General features: G+C 48.9%; 5 protein-coding genes across 5 annotated transcripts; 2 read left to right on the top strand and 3 right to left on the bottom strand.

Moving 5' to 3' along the window:
- Positions 1 to 1,896: 1,896 nt before the first annotated feature.
- MGYG_08791 (NADP-dependent alcohol dehydrogenase) lies at positions 1,897 to 3,288 on the top strand (the record flags this gene model as incomplete). The annotated part of the gene is made up of 3 exons (XM_003169198.1): positions 1,897 to 2,126; positions 2,197 to 2,231; positions 2,426 to 3,288. The coding sequence occupies 3 exons, from the start codon at positions 1,897 to 1,899 to the stop codon at positions 3,286 to 3,288; spliced, it is 1,128 nt and encodes a 375-aa protein (XP_003169246.1).
- A 2,898-nt stretch (positions 3,289 to 6,186) lies between these two features.
- Positions 6,187 to 7,265, top strand: MGYG_08789 (hypothetical protein; the record flags this gene model as incomplete). Its single annotated transcript, XM_003169197.1, has 5 exons — positions 6,187 to 6,225; positions 6,342 to 6,356; positions 6,603 to 6,739; positions 6,892 to 7,016; positions 7,123 to 7,265. 5 exons carry the CDS (start codon positions 6,187 to 6,189, stop codon positions 7,263 to 7,265), a joined length of 459 nt encoding a protein of 152 aa, XP_003169245.1.
- A 2,972-nt stretch (positions 7,266 to 10,237) lies between these two features.
- Positions 10,238 to 11,991, bottom strand: MGYG_08787 (hexokinase; the record flags this gene model as incomplete). The annotated part of the gene is made up of 2 exons (XM_003169196.1): positions 10,238 to 11,399; positions 11,468 to 11,991. The coding sequence occupies 2 exons, from the start codon at positions 11,989 to 11,991 to the stop codon at positions 10,238 to 10,240; spliced, it is 1,686 nt and encodes a 561-aa protein (XP_003169244.1).
- A 957-nt stretch (positions 11,992 to 12,948) lies between these two features.
- Positions 12,949 to 13,947, bottom strand: MGYG_08786 (hypothetical protein; the record flags this gene model as incomplete). The annotated part of the gene is made up of 2 exons (XM_003169195.1): positions 12,949 to 13,116; positions 13,249 to 13,947. 2 exons carry the CDS (start codon positions 13,945 to 13,947, stop codon positions 12,949 to 12,951), a joined length of 867 nt encoding a protein of 288 aa, XP_003169243.1.
- Positions 13,948 to 14,886: 939 nt separating this feature from the next.
- Positions 14,887 to 18,851, bottom strand: MGYG_08785 (BUB protein kinase; the record flags this gene model as incomplete). Its single annotated transcript, XM_003169194.1, has 4 exons — positions 14,887 to 14,946; positions 15,022 to 17,240; positions 17,301 to 17,721; positions 17,841 to 18,851. 4 exons carry the CDS (start codon positions 18,849 to 18,851, stop codon positions 14,887 to 14,889), a joined length of 3,711 nt encoding a protein of 1,236 aa, XP_003169242.1.
- Between the last annotated feature and the right edge of the window lie 377 nt (positions 18,852 to 19,228).

Here is a 19,228-nt window from a genome sequence, read left to right as displayed (position 1 = left end):
GTGGCCGGTGATCATCATTTTGTCTCTGTGACTATCTCCAAAGACGGTTGTTGGAGAAATCGTCGAAGAAAAAGAAACAAGATGGCCGAGAGAAAGAGACTGGGGAGACGTAACTCTCTCTCTCGCTCTCTCAGAAAAAGAAAGTAGATGGAGGGTCCCCTGTTTTTGTTGATGCCAGGGTGCCTCTCCCCAGGCCTCCCTTTTTGCAGGGCATTTGACTAAACCATGGCGACGAGGCAGGGAGGTGAACTCTTTTAAGAACAGGCAGTTTTATACATCGGAATTAAAACTTCACGCGTAGTGCAAAAGCGTCATTCTTGTTTCTGTAACTACACGAGCAAATCAGTTCCATTATTGCACCAGCGCAAAGTCAAGGAATTGATAAAGTAGTTACGCTGAAAGCAAGGATAGTGACATCCGGAAATTCTGGTCATTAAGATTCATGAAACATATATATTGATGCCTTCTCCTCTGCCAGGACGGCATCTAGCCCGCAGAGCTAATGGATCATCCCGTTCAAGAGAGTGCTGTATGCTGCAAGGTCTCCAATATTCGATGCCCCTGATAACTGCCTAGGTCTAGCTACTTCCATTAGGCCGAGAACATGGCCACCCCACGGATAAAAACGCGTTCAAAAACGTGTCAAAAGCATAACTATCTGGAGCCCAGAAAAATTTGCTTATTTGGTTGTATAGAAGTAGAGAGCCCTCCTTGCTTGCAAGGGGTGTCTTGATAACTATCGGGGCTTGACCGGGCGTGCTCTACCAAAATATCAGCAGAACGAAACGGAGACACTCGGGATGACGACATTAGAGGACACAGCACGAAGGGACTCCATCGTGGGGGTCATCAAGCTGTCAAGGTAGTATTTTCGGTGGCAGGCATGGCATCTGACAGTAAGATGTGTCTTCAGGGGATACCTAAATATCGGACGCATCTGCATTATTCCGCGATCCCGCGCGTGTTTGCCTATTAGAAAGGAAACTGGTTAGATATGCATATTAAGATAGAATCACGGTTATTGATTTATAGATCGATTGCAAACTTCCCACGGCTTATCTACGAGTACACAGGTCGATCCACATGAGGGAATCCATACATACATATATAGATGTGTGTGTGTGTGTGTGTGTGTGTGTATTGATGAACGCATTCCTATTCCTATCTAATATCTCCGCTATTCCACGCCGTCATTTTTCGCTTGACTGATGGTTAGCTAGTTATCTCTATTATTACTAGTAGGCTGGTGCTCGAGGTACAGAGCTGTCTTGATCTCTTTCTTATAATACATACTACCCCTAGGCCCACACCTAGTTATATGCTTCTGTGGCTATTTACTTGAGCTATTTTGAAATATTAGGTAGTTACAAGCATACAAGAATTTTTTCGAATTCAATTCGTATCTCCATATAACATGATGTCAATATTATATGCCAATACTTCTTCACTGGGGCGCAGAAGCGATTTGCATTACCACAGAAGGCATCTGAGGATATTTATACCGACACAGCTGCACGAACTCGAGAAGAGCCGCACTGTCAACGGCCGTAGAGATCTCATCGTGGGGCCATTAACCCTGGCTCGCCGTTGTCGCTACCCCAGGTTGAGTGTAGATGTAAGCGACACTGCCATGCTGCCGTCGGCAAATAATTCCCTTCACCTCCTTATATATATAGTACATGACCGCCTAAGCCTTGACGGCTAGGTAATAATAGATCTTGATTGCGTGTTTCAAAAGACCCTGTTTATCTATTTACCCCATCTTCCAGCCTCATCTCCTTCTCATCTCTCATCATCTCTTGAGCAGCTTGAAATTGTTGTATAGTTATAATGACAGTTTGGAGCCGTGACATGCGCAGCGCCCTGCTAAACTTGCCAGTACGACCTAGAGAAACAATGGAACGTGAAGAAGGCTACGAGTTCACTACCTTTAGAGGAACGGACGCTGGGGTGGTGGCCTCTCAGACAAAACGAGCGCCATTGATGAGCAACGAAGTCCTAGTCTCAATCACTCACTCCGGCTTGTGTGGAACGGATCAACACTATCGAAAGGCCGGCTGTGTACTTGGACATGAAGGCATAGGTATTGTCCAGTCTCTAGGCCCGGGTGTGAGAACCCTAGGGGTGTAAGTCCTATCATCGTTGGTTAGAGCTGGAAGAAACCTACTGATAACGGCTTGATATTGGGCTTACTAGCGGGCAGCGAGTCGGCTGGGGCTATGTCCATGGCAGTAAGTTCTTCACTCATTTTTCTTGACTACCCGACGCCAGAAGGATTCTCAGTGAACTCGGCCCCGAGATCCCCCCCGGAGTTTCTAAATATACACAATTCTACATTACATCAACATGCTAGAAAAGAATGGAATGGGCAAATTACCCTGACGATCAAGGTCAGCTTTCACTAACATAACGTGTTACCGCGTAGCATGTCACAAATGTCGACAATGCCTCGAAGGCTACGACCAGTTCTGTTCTTCACGCCAAGTATATGGTGTTACAAATCTTGATCAAGGGTCCATGGGATATGCAGCTATATGGCCCGAATCCTCCCTTTATGCAATACCCGACAAGCTTGCCTCGCTCGACGCCGCACCCATGATGTGTGCCGGTGCAAGCATATTTGGCATCTATGAGCAATGCGGCATCAGACCTAACGATAGGGTTGGGATTATAGGTTTAGGGGGTCTTGGCCACATGGCGGTGATATTTGGAGCCAAGCTGGGCTTAGAAACCGTCGTCTTTACGCATAGTGTTGCAAAACAGGTTGACGCTATTGTCATGGGTGCAACAGAATTCATCCCCCTTGAAGATCTGCCACGCATAATTTCTGCCCGGCGGAAACGGCGGGACAGTGATAGCGGTATTGATGACCGGGAAAGGCATAGCATGGACGACGGAAGTGAGGACGACGCTATGGATATCCGACCGCTGGACCATTTGATAGTCACCACAACGGAGAATGTGGTTTGGTCTACCTTTTTCGAACTAATGGCTCCACGTGGTACGGTCCATCTGCTAGCCGGGAGCTTGAAGGATAATCTTGTTGTGCCCTCTGCGGCCTTGATTGATTCCGGGCTACGGGTATTTGGTAGCCTTGTTGCGCCGAGAAGCGTCATGATTCGAATGTTGGACTTTGCCGCCAGACACCGAGTAAAACCAATCGTGCAGAAATTCCCCCTCACGGCTGAAGGGGTTAATAATGCGTTACAGAAGCTAGATGAGGGGACTATTCGATACCGTGGAGTGCTGGAAACCCCGAGGGACTGTTTATACAAGGTTTCACCATAGCCCATTCGCTACTTATCTTTTCGTACACGATCTACCTGTCCAACGTTATGTTTCATGTCTTCATTCGCTCGCCTTGATGTTGGAAAGGTTCTTTTCCTTTGTTCTTCCGTCTCGGAATCAGTTGTACCTATGTGCATAGATTCCCTGATAACGACAGGTTTATCTGTTGGGCATCTCTATCCGCACAAATCCGAAGAAGATCATACAAAACAAGGTATACACCTACATAGCCTATCATTTTTCTCAAACGCCGTCTGTACGCTCACTTAAGGGCTCCTTTTAATCATAGACCGAGCAAGGGTGGCGTAGCACAACCACGTTGTGTCTTACGAAAGCTTCAGTTAGAGGCGCGAGAGATGTTCATGCAGGCCCGTTTGCCCATTGATATACGACATGGCTATTCACTCCCGTGTCCTTCTGCAAAAAAGCGAAGCCACCTTTTTCCCGAGTAGCAGAGAACATATAAAGGACAAAGGATTTCTTCACCAGCATCTTCATCCAGCTTTGAAGTAGATCTTCCGATGATGTCATGAACAACAAGCATCAAAAGAGTAGCGATTTTTCCATTGGTCAAAAAAAGGTTAAGGGTTGATTTAATCGCGCCGATCCTTCCCTCTTATTGCACTAGTACAAGGATTATTTTTGCAAAAAGGCTCATGGAGCACGCCCAACCTTAACCTTATTTACATCAAACTCTAGTTTGTATGTTTGCAAAAAAGACAAAAAAAGAGAGAGAGAAAAAGAAAAGAAAAGGAACTTTCCGCTATAACACGAGCGGCCATGTGATGTCAACAACGAGTGAGCAAAGCAGAAGACGAAGCAGCGCTAGTTCTCTCCAGGCTCGAACGGAGAGATAGTTACACTGCAGGTCGAGATCCCTTCTGTGCCTGGCTTGGCCGCTCTATTCTGAGTGTGGAAGCTCGAAGCTTGCCTTACTCAGCACGAGGATAGGGTTCTTCTCTGGGCCAGTCCATGCAACGGACAGGAGTGATTAATACCCTAACTTTTACTGCAATTCGAACGTGTTTAGGAAGGATGGCACTTCTTCTGTATACCGCTACTGTCTGATCAACTATGGCATGTCCCAGGAAATGGTGTCCAACCCGACCTGACCGCTACCGCCAAGGTACGCATCGGCCCCAGGATATACCCAGTTGCTCACCAAGACTAACATCGGCCACGAGGTATACCGTGCGAGAAAGCCCCAATTCAAAATGCGATCAATCAACATCAAATCGACAGTGCATCTGGTTTCAGAAGTGAAGGAGAGTCTGACTCCGCCACGTGGGTCCAAAATGTTCCCTGTTGCCATGTTTCCTTCGTGCCAGCGAGTTGAAGTATAAATCAAAGCAATGCAAAGGAAAGAATCAAGGAAAAAGAAAGTACAGGCACCTCCCATCCTTCAAAGGCTAAAGGAGGAGCCATCTTCTGCGCGGAGAGGAGAAAATTTAGCTTACACTTAATCAGCAGAGAGGGCGTATGCGTGCATGCGGGTTGACGAAGATCAGTTAACAATAACACTGTCAATATATATAGCAAGAGGAGCTACACCGTTCGAGGATCGATCTGTTGCGTCACACTATATCTAGACGGATCTCATCTTTATTTGAGAAAATGAATCCCTAATTAGCCCTCAAGGTTGTGCTACCAACAACGGAATATTTCTTCTTTCTTCTTTAGACCAGTCTCCTCACCTCTTAGTTTCTTCGATGGACAGCAAGAAAAAAGCAAGATAAGGAAAAGGAAGACTATCGAAGACTTCGACACAAGGATATATCCCTTCCCGCAAGGATATTACGCCAACAATGCCACCAATCAGATTTCTGCCCGGAGCAAGATCTAGAAGGCTGAAACACGGCCCTGGAACCAGGCAGAAAAGCAAAGAGACTCCGCTCCTCTTAGAAGAGGCAGTTCAGGAGCCGCTGCATAGCCAATCTTATAGATTCTTGAGTAAGCACCAGGGATCGGGTGTAGCGACAGCTGAAAGAGAGACCATTAATTAAAATCACTTAGCAGCTTCTTCCTACTAGTTCAGTAGCAAGTTCTCCGTACCTCCATTTTCTTGGTCATTTGGGGGCCAGTTCAGCCAAATCCACGATTTTCTTGTCCATCGTATTCAACCCATGTCTGCCATGCGAAGATATAATTAAGAAATTTCAAACAACGTTCCTCTTGTTTTTGACCGAAAAATTAAAGGATGCACTTTGTCCATAACTAGTTATTGAGGAGCTGGATATATTGCTCATTACCAAGCAGCAGAGGATTGACGGCTCGCCTCAGAGGCTGCTGCGTCTCCGTGTCCTCAGGAGAAGGCGGCAATGTAACCAGCCGCAAAGCTCGAGCAGAGCTAGGATTAGATTGATAGTTACCGATGTCTCAGAAGCTGTGTGATGCTGCTGGTTAACTTGTTAGTTACTCTGACTCTCGATAGAAATGAAATTGATTGAAGGGTAACTAGTTAAGTTGTTCCTCACGGCTGGCATCCGGCGTCAGCATCCCTCGTATGTAATGATATATTAGTTATATTGCAACCATTTGACACAGCTAAGTAGTCCCCTGCTGCACTCTGCCATGGAAATATCTACGATGGCATTCGGACATATTATCTACCAGCAATCCCACCAGTTAACGAGCTATCCCCATGACAGCATCAGGCTGCTGTATGTGTAGTAAGTTACTGCTGTCTGCTGTCTAGTGAGAGCGTTAGTATGTGGATAAATACTCAGCCATTTCCTTGGGACACGGGAAGACAGGCAGCTCCCCAAGACAACGGCTGATCACAGTTGGCTGTTCAAATCCGGTATCGCATCTAGACGGCCTATGACTACGGAGTAGTTAGCGATACAGGCAGCCATCTAGTTAATTACCCGTCAGTGAGCAGTCCATGTCTACTGCATGATGGCTTTCCCTTACCTCCAACCTGCGCTGTACATGAAGGTTTGTGGCCCCCTTTTCTTGTATGACTCTTGCCCTCTCTGATGTGGTTACATTCTCGGTTGCATCTCGTAACTCAGCTTGACTGCCGTAACGGCCAGCTAACCGATGGCCTCTAGATACACGTCGGCGAGGTATGTTCTATTCCATCTCAGTCCGCCATCTTCCGCGGCAGAGACACTGTTACATTGCCTCTATGAGCCTACGAATCCCCCGTCTATCAAACATCCAAGTCTCAGACCTTGCGTGGGCTCGCACAAGGGCTGTGCTCCCCGCCACCCGTCGATCCAGCGCTACTAGCTAGCTGTTGGTTCAATGACTGGACTAGACGTCCTTCCCCGGAGAACCGGATCCAGCTAACGCGGGATGACGATGACTAGAATACGCCCCAGGGATTTATCAGATCGGTCGATGGATTCAAGCCGTATATCGATGCCACTATTACCTTTGGCAGCGACTGGCTTTCCTCCGACTCCCTCGAGCTGCTGCCACGTATGAATATGATCGGCCTTGCGCAGTGAGTGCTCCTTGATAATCAATCTAGTTGGTGGTTATCTGTTAACTACCAATACCACGGTTGATATTAACTAGCTTGTCAACTTTGACTACTGCTGTTCTATTTTTAATTTCTCGCGCTGGTTTCTATTTCTAGCTAACCTTTCGGTCTAGAAACCATGATGGCATCCCATTTGCATTCCGGTTTGACGGGATAGTAGCCATCTCTCGAGAGGCGACAACTCCTACACCAAGTGCAAGCAGTGTAGCGCACAAGACTACTCCATTTGGCTCTTCGAGTAAGCACTACGCCTTTTTTTTTCCCTTTGCGCACCAGCAGTCTCTAAATATATCATCTGGCTCGTCATATCTTGGAGTCCTTTTTATAGCTAACCTTCTGTCTAGCCACAAGCCACTCGTTTTCCAGCGGCCATGAGTCTTTTCAGGATATGTTAAGATATTCTTACGTTGGCCATAGCCGGTACACCGTCACCGGAAATGGCATTCTGGTCGAATGCTTCGTATCCAGGCTGACGCATATTTGCTGAATCGGGACAAAACAGGAGAAAACGAGTGAGTGTGAGAGGGAGGAAACGGCTGGCCGTTAGAAACTTGTTTGTCTATGTATTGCATTTCTATGGCTTTTTTGCATTTGTGTGGTGGGTGGGATTGTTTATTTTTTTGAGAGACACAGACGTCCTCAACGGGTAATTTTGTCGGATTCATATTTTTTTTTGTAAAGTCTGGGATGTCGTCCAAAGAAATGTGTTATTATAGAACGATGCTCATTGTTCGGTTTTCTCGATTGAATGGCAGGACTGGTACATGTCATGGACGTTGATATACCAGGTACCCAAGTATCTCCATGTATCCCTTGCGGGCCGAAGCTAGTGCAGCCCTCTACTAAGGGAGGGTACGATGTACCTCAGGCATACCAAGCTTTATCTTGCAAAGGGCCAAGATCTGGGAGCATGGACGCAAGCCAAAGCACCTTCTCAGCGTTGGATGCAAGCTGTCGCCCACGTACCCAGGAGGAAGCAAGAGGTGGAGGGCCCGGGCAGAATAGGATAGGACAGATGGGAAAGAATAGCCCCCCCAATGATGTCGACGGATATGCATTAGATGCACGAGGCGCATCAAGCGTGCCAACAGACCGTATATGTCAGTCTTCCCTCTGACCTCCCTAACATTCGCCATAATCCGAAGACGGTGACGGAGATGGAGACCTAGGGAACCCCCACGTCCAACGGGCAAAACGACCTTGCGAGCGAGGTGCATCTGCCCGTCGCAAGATATAGAACTTGTCTCTCTGCCCAGCTGGGTAGCTGCCGGCACCGGGAATCCTATCCTTATGCCCAATCCTGCCAGCACAAATGGACACGGACCCCTTTCAGTTATGCGGCGGGAGTGCGGCGGGAACGCAGCGGGGAGTGGAACACAGCGGGAAGTGGGAGCCGTGGGGGTATACCTAGTAGCATCCTATGAGGTGAGGGGAGGCAGTTCGAGGTTGGGGCAGCTGAAAAAATGGACACTGCTCCAATGTCAATGCCAGTGCATGGGGTATCTCCATGACGAGATGACTGTCAGCTGTCCCTCTGGCTCTCTGGCACTTTCTGGGCTGTGAGACCATGTAGACGTGTTTGAAAGATTCTGCAATTTGGCCGTGTGGGATGTATCTACATACATTCCTGGGGGAATCCCCCCAACCTCCCTAATCCACTCTCTGGGTAACGCTGCCCAACATCCGGGAGAAAAAATAGTTCAAGGATCGTCCCAGAGTATCCCTACCATAACTGCTCGGCCTCTTTAAGGTAGAGTAGAGGATCCGAGGTAAAATGCTGGTGTGGTAAAGCTGCAGCCGAAAGAACGACACAGCTTAAATAAGGAGCCATCGTGGTATTTTCTCTCAGATATTCTGCCCCAAATCTGCAAATAACCAAAAGAATCTTCTCAACAGCGGATAGGGACAGAATCTCTCGACCAGGCCGTGAGCAGTCGACCGTTCCCGGCTCACAAGTATGTACCGGCCGTAAAATAAGTTGCATGAATGACAGACTGGGCCAAATGCCGATCAGTTTAGTTACCAGAGTGGCGGCATCCTGATGGGAGATATTTCAGTAGATCAGCCAGCCCCAACGTGTATAATACGCGGATATTATACGTTATCTCACGATTAAGGGCGATCGAACGGGGAACCATATTGCTTGTGCAGCTCATCCACCAATCCCGATCCTCAGACAGGCTGGGGAATGCATCCCATTCCACGGACATCCGGCGTATCCCTGAACCTACAGCTGGATGGCCCTGACCACAAACCGGAAAGGAGAGTCGATATACTCCGGTGTTCTTCCCCTCCCTCCAAGAGAGCATCATGCGAGCATGGCGCAGATGTGGACAGCTGGCATACTCGGCACTCGGTGTACCAACTGCCCGCACGGATATAACAGGTAGGAGAGCTGAAAGGATGGTGCTTCAACTGGATGGCCACCCTGGCATAGTACCGATTTGCATTACCCTTGCCGGCATCGTAATATATCACCCATCACCACAGACACACCCCGCGCCCAGTCTTCCCTCCTGATAAAAATATCTGATGATATGTAGCTACAATGGCAGCAAGCAGCCAGGGGTACCGATGCGGACACAACGGCCACCACCCCCATATCACACCCACCCCTCAAGCAAGCGGGAGCAGGGTAGGATACCAGATTACCGAAAGAAGGTATGCACATAAGCATTAAGAAAGCGCGACGGCCGAGTTATGCACGTCCGGTAGCTATGTGACAAGGGCCAACCCTGCCCTAGTATCCAGCGTGCCGTGCCATAGGGGGAGACGGGCTCTCAGCTTGTCGGATTAGAGTCATTCAATCCCCGATCCCATGCGCATTTTACCGATAGAGAGGGAGAGGAAGAGGAAGAGGAGGGCGTCTTCCGCGCATCCGCGTCAAGGGCGCTGAAAGAGTGTCGGTCATCCGCTGTATATGCTCTTTGCGGCTCCCATCTATTGTCCCCCGCCGGCAACAGCATGGGTGCGAAACCATCAACTCACCCCACGATCATAAAGGTCAATAAGATATGCTTTCAAAGAAAAAAAATATTTTGACCGACAGATGTCTGGGTTAGTGAAGAAACGGGTAGGCGATTCGACATCTTATACCCGACATCTTATACTGGCCGTTTTGGCAGGGCAAATGACTCGCTTGCTCTCCAGTATCGTCCGCGAAGTGCGTATCATTTTGGAGAGAAGCAGGAATACCTGGCGGGCCAATCGGGAATTTAGGATATCCGATCCGGTCATGGATCGAGGAGTCAAAGCTGAATGGTTTGCCTACGCAAGCGGTACGAATATTGTCAGATATGCGCGGCCGGGTAAGGGAGGCTGAGATGATAGAGCCCAGGAATATTCATTGATTCAGGAACGTGAATATATCGACAAGTCCAAGCCTGATACCGTGTGTCGTAGGCTGACGGCATCTCAAAAAGTAATTCGATCGGAGAGAGGCTGCCAATTTGGCAGGCCTCACCCCGATGCTATCATTCCTGCCAAAACACCAGCTCCGATGACCGATCCATCGCTCGCCTCTCGCAAGAGAACGCTTTTTCCTCCCTCCTGAGGCCCAGCTCGGATAACTAGCCGGTCAATATAGCCCTGACACAGCACCTTGAAGTTGGGATAATGCTGTATGATGCTGCCTGTATACGCCACAACCAGCTCCTCCGGGCCTCGCTGCCAGCTCGCAGATGACCTCGACGTCGGCAGTAGAAGGGGGTTCTGGTACGGAGAAGTGATAGAATGCAGCTTTCCCAGCGAGGTGCATCTCTGCGGACATTCAAGGCGTATTTCGTGGTTACACGCGAGCAGGGCCACCGAAGCTGCCGCAATCAGGGCGGCTGAGCGAGTTTGAACTGCCGCAGCAGTAACTCGCACGACGCGAGCAGATGCAGGAGTCCAGAGCCACAAGTCCTTGATGGGCGAAGCGAGCTTTCGAGTAAGTCTGGCAGCTAGTTCCCTATCCGATCGAGAGGTAGCGATGACATCAGAGACAAAGTCGACCGTGAGGGCGTAGGGTTTCGTGAGAGCGCAAGGGAGAACGGCGGAGGAATAGGGCAGGATGGTCGTAAAGTAGTCGTGAACAATAATACGGATGAGTTCCCCGATGTATCTGCCGCCAGTGAGGTATTCAAATGGCTGGAATCCCGGCCTGACCGAGCGGGCGTTCAGTTGATCATCCCATGCTGTGTTGATTCCCAGCTCCTTCAAGGGCCCTTCAGTCCCCTGGAGCGTCCACTCGGTGCTAATGACAGCCTCCGTTGCGTTCGGGTTGTATGAGCGTATCTGACAGGCTTTCGTCTGGTGCAAATCCTTTAGCTTCATGGGGATGGTGGCATTGCAGCCTGTGCCAACTACAATGCCCATGGCCACTCTGGTGTTTGGCAGGGACTTTACGGCGTATGCAAGCGAGACCAGAGTCGCAACAGTGTCGTTGGCTATGGCTATGATGTTGAGGGCCGGCAGCGTGTATGTCTTGCGCCGTTTGGGCTGTGGCTGCGGCTGGTCCCTATTCGGTTGATAGCAATGGAGCTCGTAGCCATCCAGCACCGCTCTGCGAAGGTTGAGGTTCGATTTGATAGTGAATCCCTTGCCAATTGGCATCAATGTCGCTTCGTCTAGCGACTCCTGCCTGTATCATGTAACCAGCCTTTCAGTCAGTCCAGGTTTTATACGGCGTAGCTATTAGTTGGACCCTACCGTATAGGCAGACTGAATGAGATGCCAGTCTCTATCTCTCGAGGAAGTGATTGATCGGCCGAATCATAGACGGTCAGCTCATCAGCAACGACTTCGGCTATACAGCTCCCTATCCAGCTAAAAAGCGCTTCTTCCTTGTCCTCCCTTAGACGTTCTTCAATCCGCCAGGCCTTCTCAATCGTCCTTCGTACCCTTCGATCAGACACTGACTGCGAGGCGCTTCGGTCGCCGGGAGAGTGACAATCAGCAGACGAGCAACCTAGCAACTCGATGAAAGCGACTCTCAGGTTGGTCATTCCGACATCAACGGCGAGGTAGACGCCCGTTTCTCTGCCGCTGGGCAGGCAAGTGACCGGAGTAGGAAAGAAATGTCCATCCCCCGTCAATGCAAGGGTACGGTAGACCTTTGACAGACGGTAGGAGAGCTCATAGAGCGTGGCATCGGTGATGGCTAGCGGTTGGAGGAAGCTCTCAATTGTTCGGGAGCAATGCTCATCGTCGTCCGACGACGAAAGAACCGACATGGCCGTATCAAATATATCAAAATATATCAAAAACACAGCTATAGGTCAGCTGGAGAAATACCAAGCCTAATAGATATATTTCAGTAAATGTGCATCTGTAAAAAAATGAAGAACCGTCTTCATTGATCATAAAATAGTAAACAGAACGAACCAGCCAGCCAATCCAGGGTCTGATGCCCGATACCACTCCGTCACCCCCTAACCTGTGCATCCCCGCCATCTCCTTCTCTTCTGCCTGTTCGTCTTCATCTTCCGCTTATTCTTCTCCTTCTTCTCCCCCTTATCGTTGTGCAGGTGGTATAATGCTACCGTGACTCCTGGCGTTTTGCTCCATGACTTGTGGAGGACGAAAAGCAGCGCAGAAAAAAGCAAAGAGCCGAAAATAGGGCCCCTTGGCGGTTAGTTACCGGTCCATGTTACATTTCAGCGAGCTCGACGTTGCAAGGCCAGCAAGCGAGGAGAAAAAGATGACCATCCCATTCGTTTTCGGTGTGTACAGGCTGCGATTCGCTAGAGGAGGATGTCAGGGCAGTGTCCAGTGATGTTGCCATGTCTCAGGTTGTCGATAGCTAAGGGGGATGTTGATATTCGAGATTATGACGGGAAGACATGCCCAAAAACCATGATCGCATAGAGGAGGTCTCGAGATACCCATTGCCTGCTTTCTTCTGCCGGTAGAGTTCTATACTCAAGGTCTAGACATCATCAGGGCTGTCCCTTGTCTGGTTGATAGACACGATGTCCCAGATTATCACCAGAAAAAGGTCCACAGGGATATTAACCAGCAGTTGTATTGCGGTGTGTAGCAGTAGCATTGTTATTATGGAGGCGATACTGCGGACCATGGAGCATTCTTCAGAGCAAATATTCATCCATTGATATATATCCATTCTGCGTTGGTATACGTAGCCATGCGTATGCGTATCAACTCAACCGGGATGGATGCCCAGTTCCTCGCTAGGCGGGAGTTACGGTGCCTTTCTTCGTCTTCTTTGCTTTCTTCCTCAGCTGGCCACTCGCTGGCTCCGTTGTGGCAGCTCTCTTATTCCTTTTCAAGCTGGGCTTCGTTGCCAGTGCTGGAGATGGTGCCTTGTAAGGGATTTCATCCGGTGGCAAGAATCTGGGCTGATTATACATATTAGTTAAAACATGATACCTCCAGGCCTTTTTTCCTCAATGTGAAGCGAGGAAAAGATGGCTAAAGATCTCGTACACATGGAATGCATCTTTTAGGTACGGGGCAAACTGGGGACGTACATTCGGTGGTATGGTGTCTGCCTCTCCAGCAGGCGAGTCTAGGATGCCATCGAGCGTGCTTTGGCGGCATTCCCCTGGGTACTTGCAGCCCTGCCAACAGCCTGGGGATGGGCTGCTACCTCTTTGCTGCCTGACTCGTCTCTGCCAGGCAGCCATGGCCTCCCATCCGCTGTAATCAAAGGAGGACGTGCATGAAGCCCCCAGGCTGCTCTCCCCTCTGACCTGTCTCTGTCGGCGCCCCCAGTGCTTGCTGCCCTGGGCAAGGCCGTAACAGAAGTAGTGCCCGTCCGAAAGGCATCGGTTCGTCACCGCGAGGGCATAGTGTGTATGGCACTTGTGGCATCTCCAGGTCCATTGTTGCGGGTTATCAGGCCGTGGAGGCAGAAGGACGGCTGGCTCGGCTGGCTCAACCGGCTTATTCTCTTTCTCGCTATCTTCCTCATCTTCATCGGTGTCCTTCTGGTCATCATGTTTGTCTTTCTCCTGCGTGTCAACTTCCTTGACGTTGCCATCCATCTCGTCCACCGCGACCCCCATGTCCACGCGCTGCTCTTCTCTATCAACTGATGGCGGGCTCGATGTCTCTTCTGTTGACGAACCGGCCGTGGATGTCGATTCGGGTTCACTGGATGAAGGAACCTGCTCTTCTTCAGCACTGTCGACAGTGACGGACACAGGAATCCCGTCTTCCGTCGCCATTGTTTTAGTTAACAGTCCTTGGAGCTACAGATATCCAACCAATATCAATATCAACATCAACATGCACATGCACATGCACATGCATATCCACAAGACGACCTTGACTCGGTTATACTCACAGTATCAGTGTCAAGATGCGATACCGAACTGAGGAAAGGGATGTTCATCCACTAAATACCGAAGAGAGCTTGAGCTTTTCACAGGCTGCATACCCAAATCAAACGAGATATCCAAGCGGCCTCAAAAGTCATTTATTTATACGTAAGCCCAATGAAGTCATAACGGCTTAATGCCTAGCTGTCCTCGCTAGATAATGGCCGTCAATAGCTGTTGTCTTGCGCATATTGATAAAGAGGCATTCACTGTCTTTTGATTCTATTGTTTGAGAGGACAAAGTAATCCACAGGAATAGCCCCCTTTTATTTAACACACTCGATATTGACATTCAATCATCAAAGAGCAACACTCCTTATATTCTCTATTACCGCTTTATCTTTTATTTGCCGCGCAAGGTCATTCCCTTGACTCATTACCCTGTGGCAGTTATATCGTGATGCAATATACCAACACGGCAAACTCGATGCCTCAATGGAAATAGAGATATCTCAGCACTGGAATACGAATAATCGAATGGTAAGGATTAACATGAAGTGAATTATTAGTTAGTTATTGCATCTGGATAAGTAAATCAGTTGTGATCAAGCCAAAACCCCCTGAGTAACCCTCCATAACATAAGAAAGTCAAGATTAACACAGAGTTGCCAGAGAAAAGGGGTGGGAAAGAAAAAGGCAATATCCACAGGGTATAGTTATCAATAATCAGTCGTCTAGAGGCATTCGTCGTTGTCCATGATAAGTGTCATTAAGCCATCCGCATCCGCACCAAACACCAACCCAGAAAAAAAAAATTGGGGGAAAAGTACTCTGTAATTAGCTGAATCAGGCATCTCTCTTCCCCCGTTTGCGGGCAATCAACTTCTCCAGGTTATCAAGATGACCCTGTAGTCCCTTGCGCCCTGCATTAGCAACCAGCCACGCCTCCATCTTCTCTCGCACCAGCCTCATCGAGCTCACAACGGGAAAAGCAGGCTGTTTGTCGGTATCTCCAGAGACAGGTGACGCCTTCTCTCGAGCATTTTGTTCGATCTCCACCCATCTCGGGCTCAAAGGGTTGAGTAGCAAGTCAAACACTTCTGACCAGATCTCCCGCTCCCAGTATCGTTTCAGAGACTCCTTGATTCTGTACGTCTTGTGTGCCCCTAAGCCTCGCTCGTTTCCAAGGCTGGGAGATCCTGGCCCATTGCTTGTTCTTTCGGTCACTTGGGACACCTCCATGTATTTCCCAAACAGCATAACGTAGATTGTTCCAGCCAGGCCGTATAGGTCGACCTGATACGTCCAAGGCCGGCACTCGCGCATCTCGACACACTCGTGCTGGCCCACCTTCCAGTCGGCAATAAACTGAACCTCTGGTTTAAAAACACACATGTCAATCGCTCTACCAAAGTCTATCAGCGTTAGCCCTCTGTTCTTCCACCCGTAAAGCCCAGACGGGGAGTACTCGGCACTTCCGTCCTCAGGGCGGAAACCCTCGTCGCCTCCCAGCAGGGAGCCACTTCGAGGGGTAGGGATTGTGGCTGCAGAAGCTGGCTCTGGAAGTCGAACCAGGCAGTTGTCCGGTTTAAGGTCTCCATGAAGAATCCCACAAGAGTGGAGCGCCTCAACCGTACGGAATAATTCTGCCGCAAAGAACATAATCACAACTTCTTCCAGTCCCTGGTCTGAGGGTGTTACTGGGCCGGCGGATTCTGTTTTGATGTTGATGAGGTCGAGCAAAGTGCCCTGGTTTAAGTAGTCTTCCACCAGGATTGACTCATCCTTGAACATGTGCATTTCATAGCATTGAACAATGCTATCCTTTGCCCGGCGGTAGTAGGACGAGTTCTCGATTCTGTTTCTGGCGGTTGAAAGCATATAGTATTCCCAAGGGGATGCCGGGTCTGACTCAACCTTGAGGGCTTCAAGAGACTTTCGTTCTAAGTCCCTGAGAACTGAAGCGTTTCCGCCGGCCCAATGAGAGCTTTTAGTGTTTGGAAGGTTCTCCTGCTCCGAATCTGAGAAAGTATCGGGGGAGTCAATACTTTCAGCAAGATAGACAGGAGCAAAACCCCCTTCTCCAAGTTCTCGTTTCACAGCATAGCTTCTTGCTGCCCCTGAAAGGCAGATGATCGGTGGTATGGCAAACTGTTTCTCGCCTCCGTTTGCTTTGGATGGTTTTGCCAAAGCTTTCAGGTACTTCTTGATTTCGGGCCCATTTCCACCAATATGAGCTGTGTGATCATTATAGCCAGGGTAGGCTCGCAAAGAAGGCTGAAGCCCATTAAGAATCTTGTTCCGTATGGTAGCATCGATGGGGTTGCATTGGGGGTCCTCTATTATCACACGAGGCTCGATAAGGCCGCCTCGTTTCAACAGGTTTCGAGGCGATCGGGCCCTGCCAGCCATCTTGCTGGGCGATTCTTCCCCAAGGACGTCAAACTCTGTGTCGTCCTGGCCTGCAAAAATCAGATCGTCTATCTCCGGAATGGCTGGAGTCGCTGCGGAGAACAGAGGTTTGGAGCCCTTGGATGGAGTTTTTGAGCTCATATAGTGCTTGTTTTTGAACATCGTCGAGGCGAGGGAGGTTTCAGTGTGCTCAACAATTGGTGTCATAAAAGGGAGTCGGTTTTGAGCGGCCACAAAAGCATCTCTGTAAGGACCCCTAGGGGGATTGTAGTCTTCTGGTGGTACAAGGACAAAATTTTCATCCTGGTGAACGATGCGATCTCCTCGCCGAGGAGTAGGCATTGTTCCCAGACTGTCAGAGTTTTCAGCGTCCTCTCCATCTCTGGGTGTTCTTGTTCCGGCCCTTGGTATGTGCTCTTCAGGAGAGAACTCAGTCCATGCACTGACACTGGTGATATCCCCTTCTGTTTGGTCCCTTAGTCTGTCTGCTCCTATACTAGCTCTAGTTGCTTCAAATGTATTGGTTTCATCATCTCCAAATTCACTGCCTGGCGCAGAGATACCGCTAGTAGTAGTGATTTCTCCCACACTAGTATAGTCATCATCTTCATAGTCACTGCCATAAACACTGTCTACGTCTTTAGCAAGCTGAAGCTCAGACTTTAATGGTTGATTAAAGATACCATATATTTCATCTGTAGCTGCCTTAGTGTGAAATGTCATTGTAGGCTCAGTAGACCCTCTCTTTTTGATCCTTGGTCCAGTAGGCGAATCAAGATTAGTTTTAACTATATTACCAGATATTAGTAATTTTTATAGCATATAAGCTATCACAGTAAACATCTTACCTATTTGTGTCTCCCCTTTGATTTCTTTCACCTTTAATTTCTTGCCTTTTACTAGTTTGTGGTCTCGACCAGCCTCATCATGGATCTGGAGCTTCTCTTGCATAGCCATAGATAGATGCTTATCTGAGCTATGACCATTCTCATTCATTTGCAGTTCTTTGCTTGTGATCTCATTTTGCGGTATCTCCCTTAGTGGCTTTTTCCTTTGTTTTGACCAGTCTTTACTCATCCAGCCACGACTGATTGCTCTGAGCTCATCAAGACTCATCTCAACCGCTGGGTTATGGGGGTCGGGGTATATAGCTTCAAGGTTAACAACAACACGTTCAATTTTTCCAGTTCGGGGGTCGACTCTTTCATTATTATTTCGCGAAACATTGGTGGTTTGCATTGATTTTGAGCTATGGCGTATGTTTGACGACTGAAGTTATAAACAAAAATAACCGAAAAGGAGGTTTATGCCAGAAATTAGTCCTATGAACGTAAATATAAACACCATATATCAAAAGGGGTTGAAAGGAAACTCGACATTGGGCTTACCTCGTCTTTAAACACAGTCATCTTCTGGACGGCTGTGGGCTTCTTCCCAGCCTTCAAAGTCTGTCCAGCCCACGGAGTTGGCTCAATGGTATTCTCTTTCCTGCGATCCTTCAATGACCCAATACTGTCCCAACCTCCAGTACCTGGACTAGAGCTCGCTTTGGCGGCTTCAGCTCCTCCGTCTGCGTCGGAGAAGATGGCCATCTTTGGCTTACCGCTGCGGGTTCTGTTGGCCGTGGCTCCGCCGCCAAGCCCACTACTCGGGGTTGCAGCCTGAGGGTCTTGACTCGCCGCAGATGATGCAAAGGGGTCAAATTTCGCTGCTAAGGCCGGCCGTAGCTTGGGAAGAGCAGGAGATGAAGGGCCATCAGAGTCGCTCGGTCTTTGTTCCGCTCGTTTCTGGAATTCCCCAAATTTCCTAAAAAGTCGTTCGATCGGCCTGGCTTCCTTTTCGATGCCCATCTTATACACTTCTTCCGCTTGTGCTATTCTTCCATCACGCTCTAGCCATGACGCAAATTCTTCATAAAACAGCGCCAACTGCGCACCAACCCCATGTCTCGCTAAAAAGGCAAACGTCTCTCTTGGAGAATCTGAGAAAAGCTGTATATAATGCAACCAGAGCCGTAAATATCTTGGGTCATTCTTGTAGTGTGTCGAACTTAGAAATGCATTCGTTGCACGTTCTAGAAGTGGGAGCAGCCCCGACTGCGAAGTTGCTTGAGCAGAAGGATATGCATCCAGTGTCCATTTCACATATCGGTCGTATATGTCGAGAGGATCGTCTGATTCTGCAATAGAATCCAGCTCGGCCTCATATTCACGTCGCACAGCATCGTTCAGCGTCCTCGTTTCATCTAATTCCGATGACTGTGTGCTCTGGTTCAATGGTCGAGGGGAAAACACCGCCGCCAGCGCCTTCGCCGACCTTCCACTGGGCAGTGCCTGGATATTTTCTTTCTGGTTTTCGATAAGGTCGAAATCAATATGGTCGTTAGAGGGTCGTGCCATCGTGATGCGCAATTGCTGTGCAGGAAACGAGTGTAAATAGAGGAGAAGCAGTCAATCGAACAATCGTGAAGGCCGTAAGCAGTGCACCGGTGCCAATAAACATTCCAGCAATAGCGTATCTGGCTTTGCCCTCCTTATACCCTTGTCGATGAGGTTGATCGATAAGTTGATGTTTTTTATCCTGGAAAGCAAAAGTAAAGTTGACGTCGCTTCTTGCGTTGACGTTGGCCGGGGAACGTGTCACGTGATATCGATTTCCGAGTTTTGCGTTGAGGCAACAAAGACGAAAAGAAACTTTCAAAGAAGGACAAGCTGATGCCAGGAGCAAATACTGGGTGTTAGGGAAGCTGTTTTGCTGCTATTGGTGCCCTGTGAAG

Source organism: Nannizzia gypsea, genomic scaffold, assembly GCF_000150975.2.
Source record: "Nannizzia gypsea CBS 118893 supercont1.10 genomic scaffold, whole genome shotgun sequence".
Classification (NCBI taxonomy): Eukaryota; Fungi; Ascomycota; class Eurotiomycetes; order Onygenales; family Arthrodermataceae; genus Nannizzia; species Nannizzia gypsea.
Note: the sequence above shows the minus strand (reverse complement) of the source record. Positions and strands in the feature narration are given on the sequence as shown.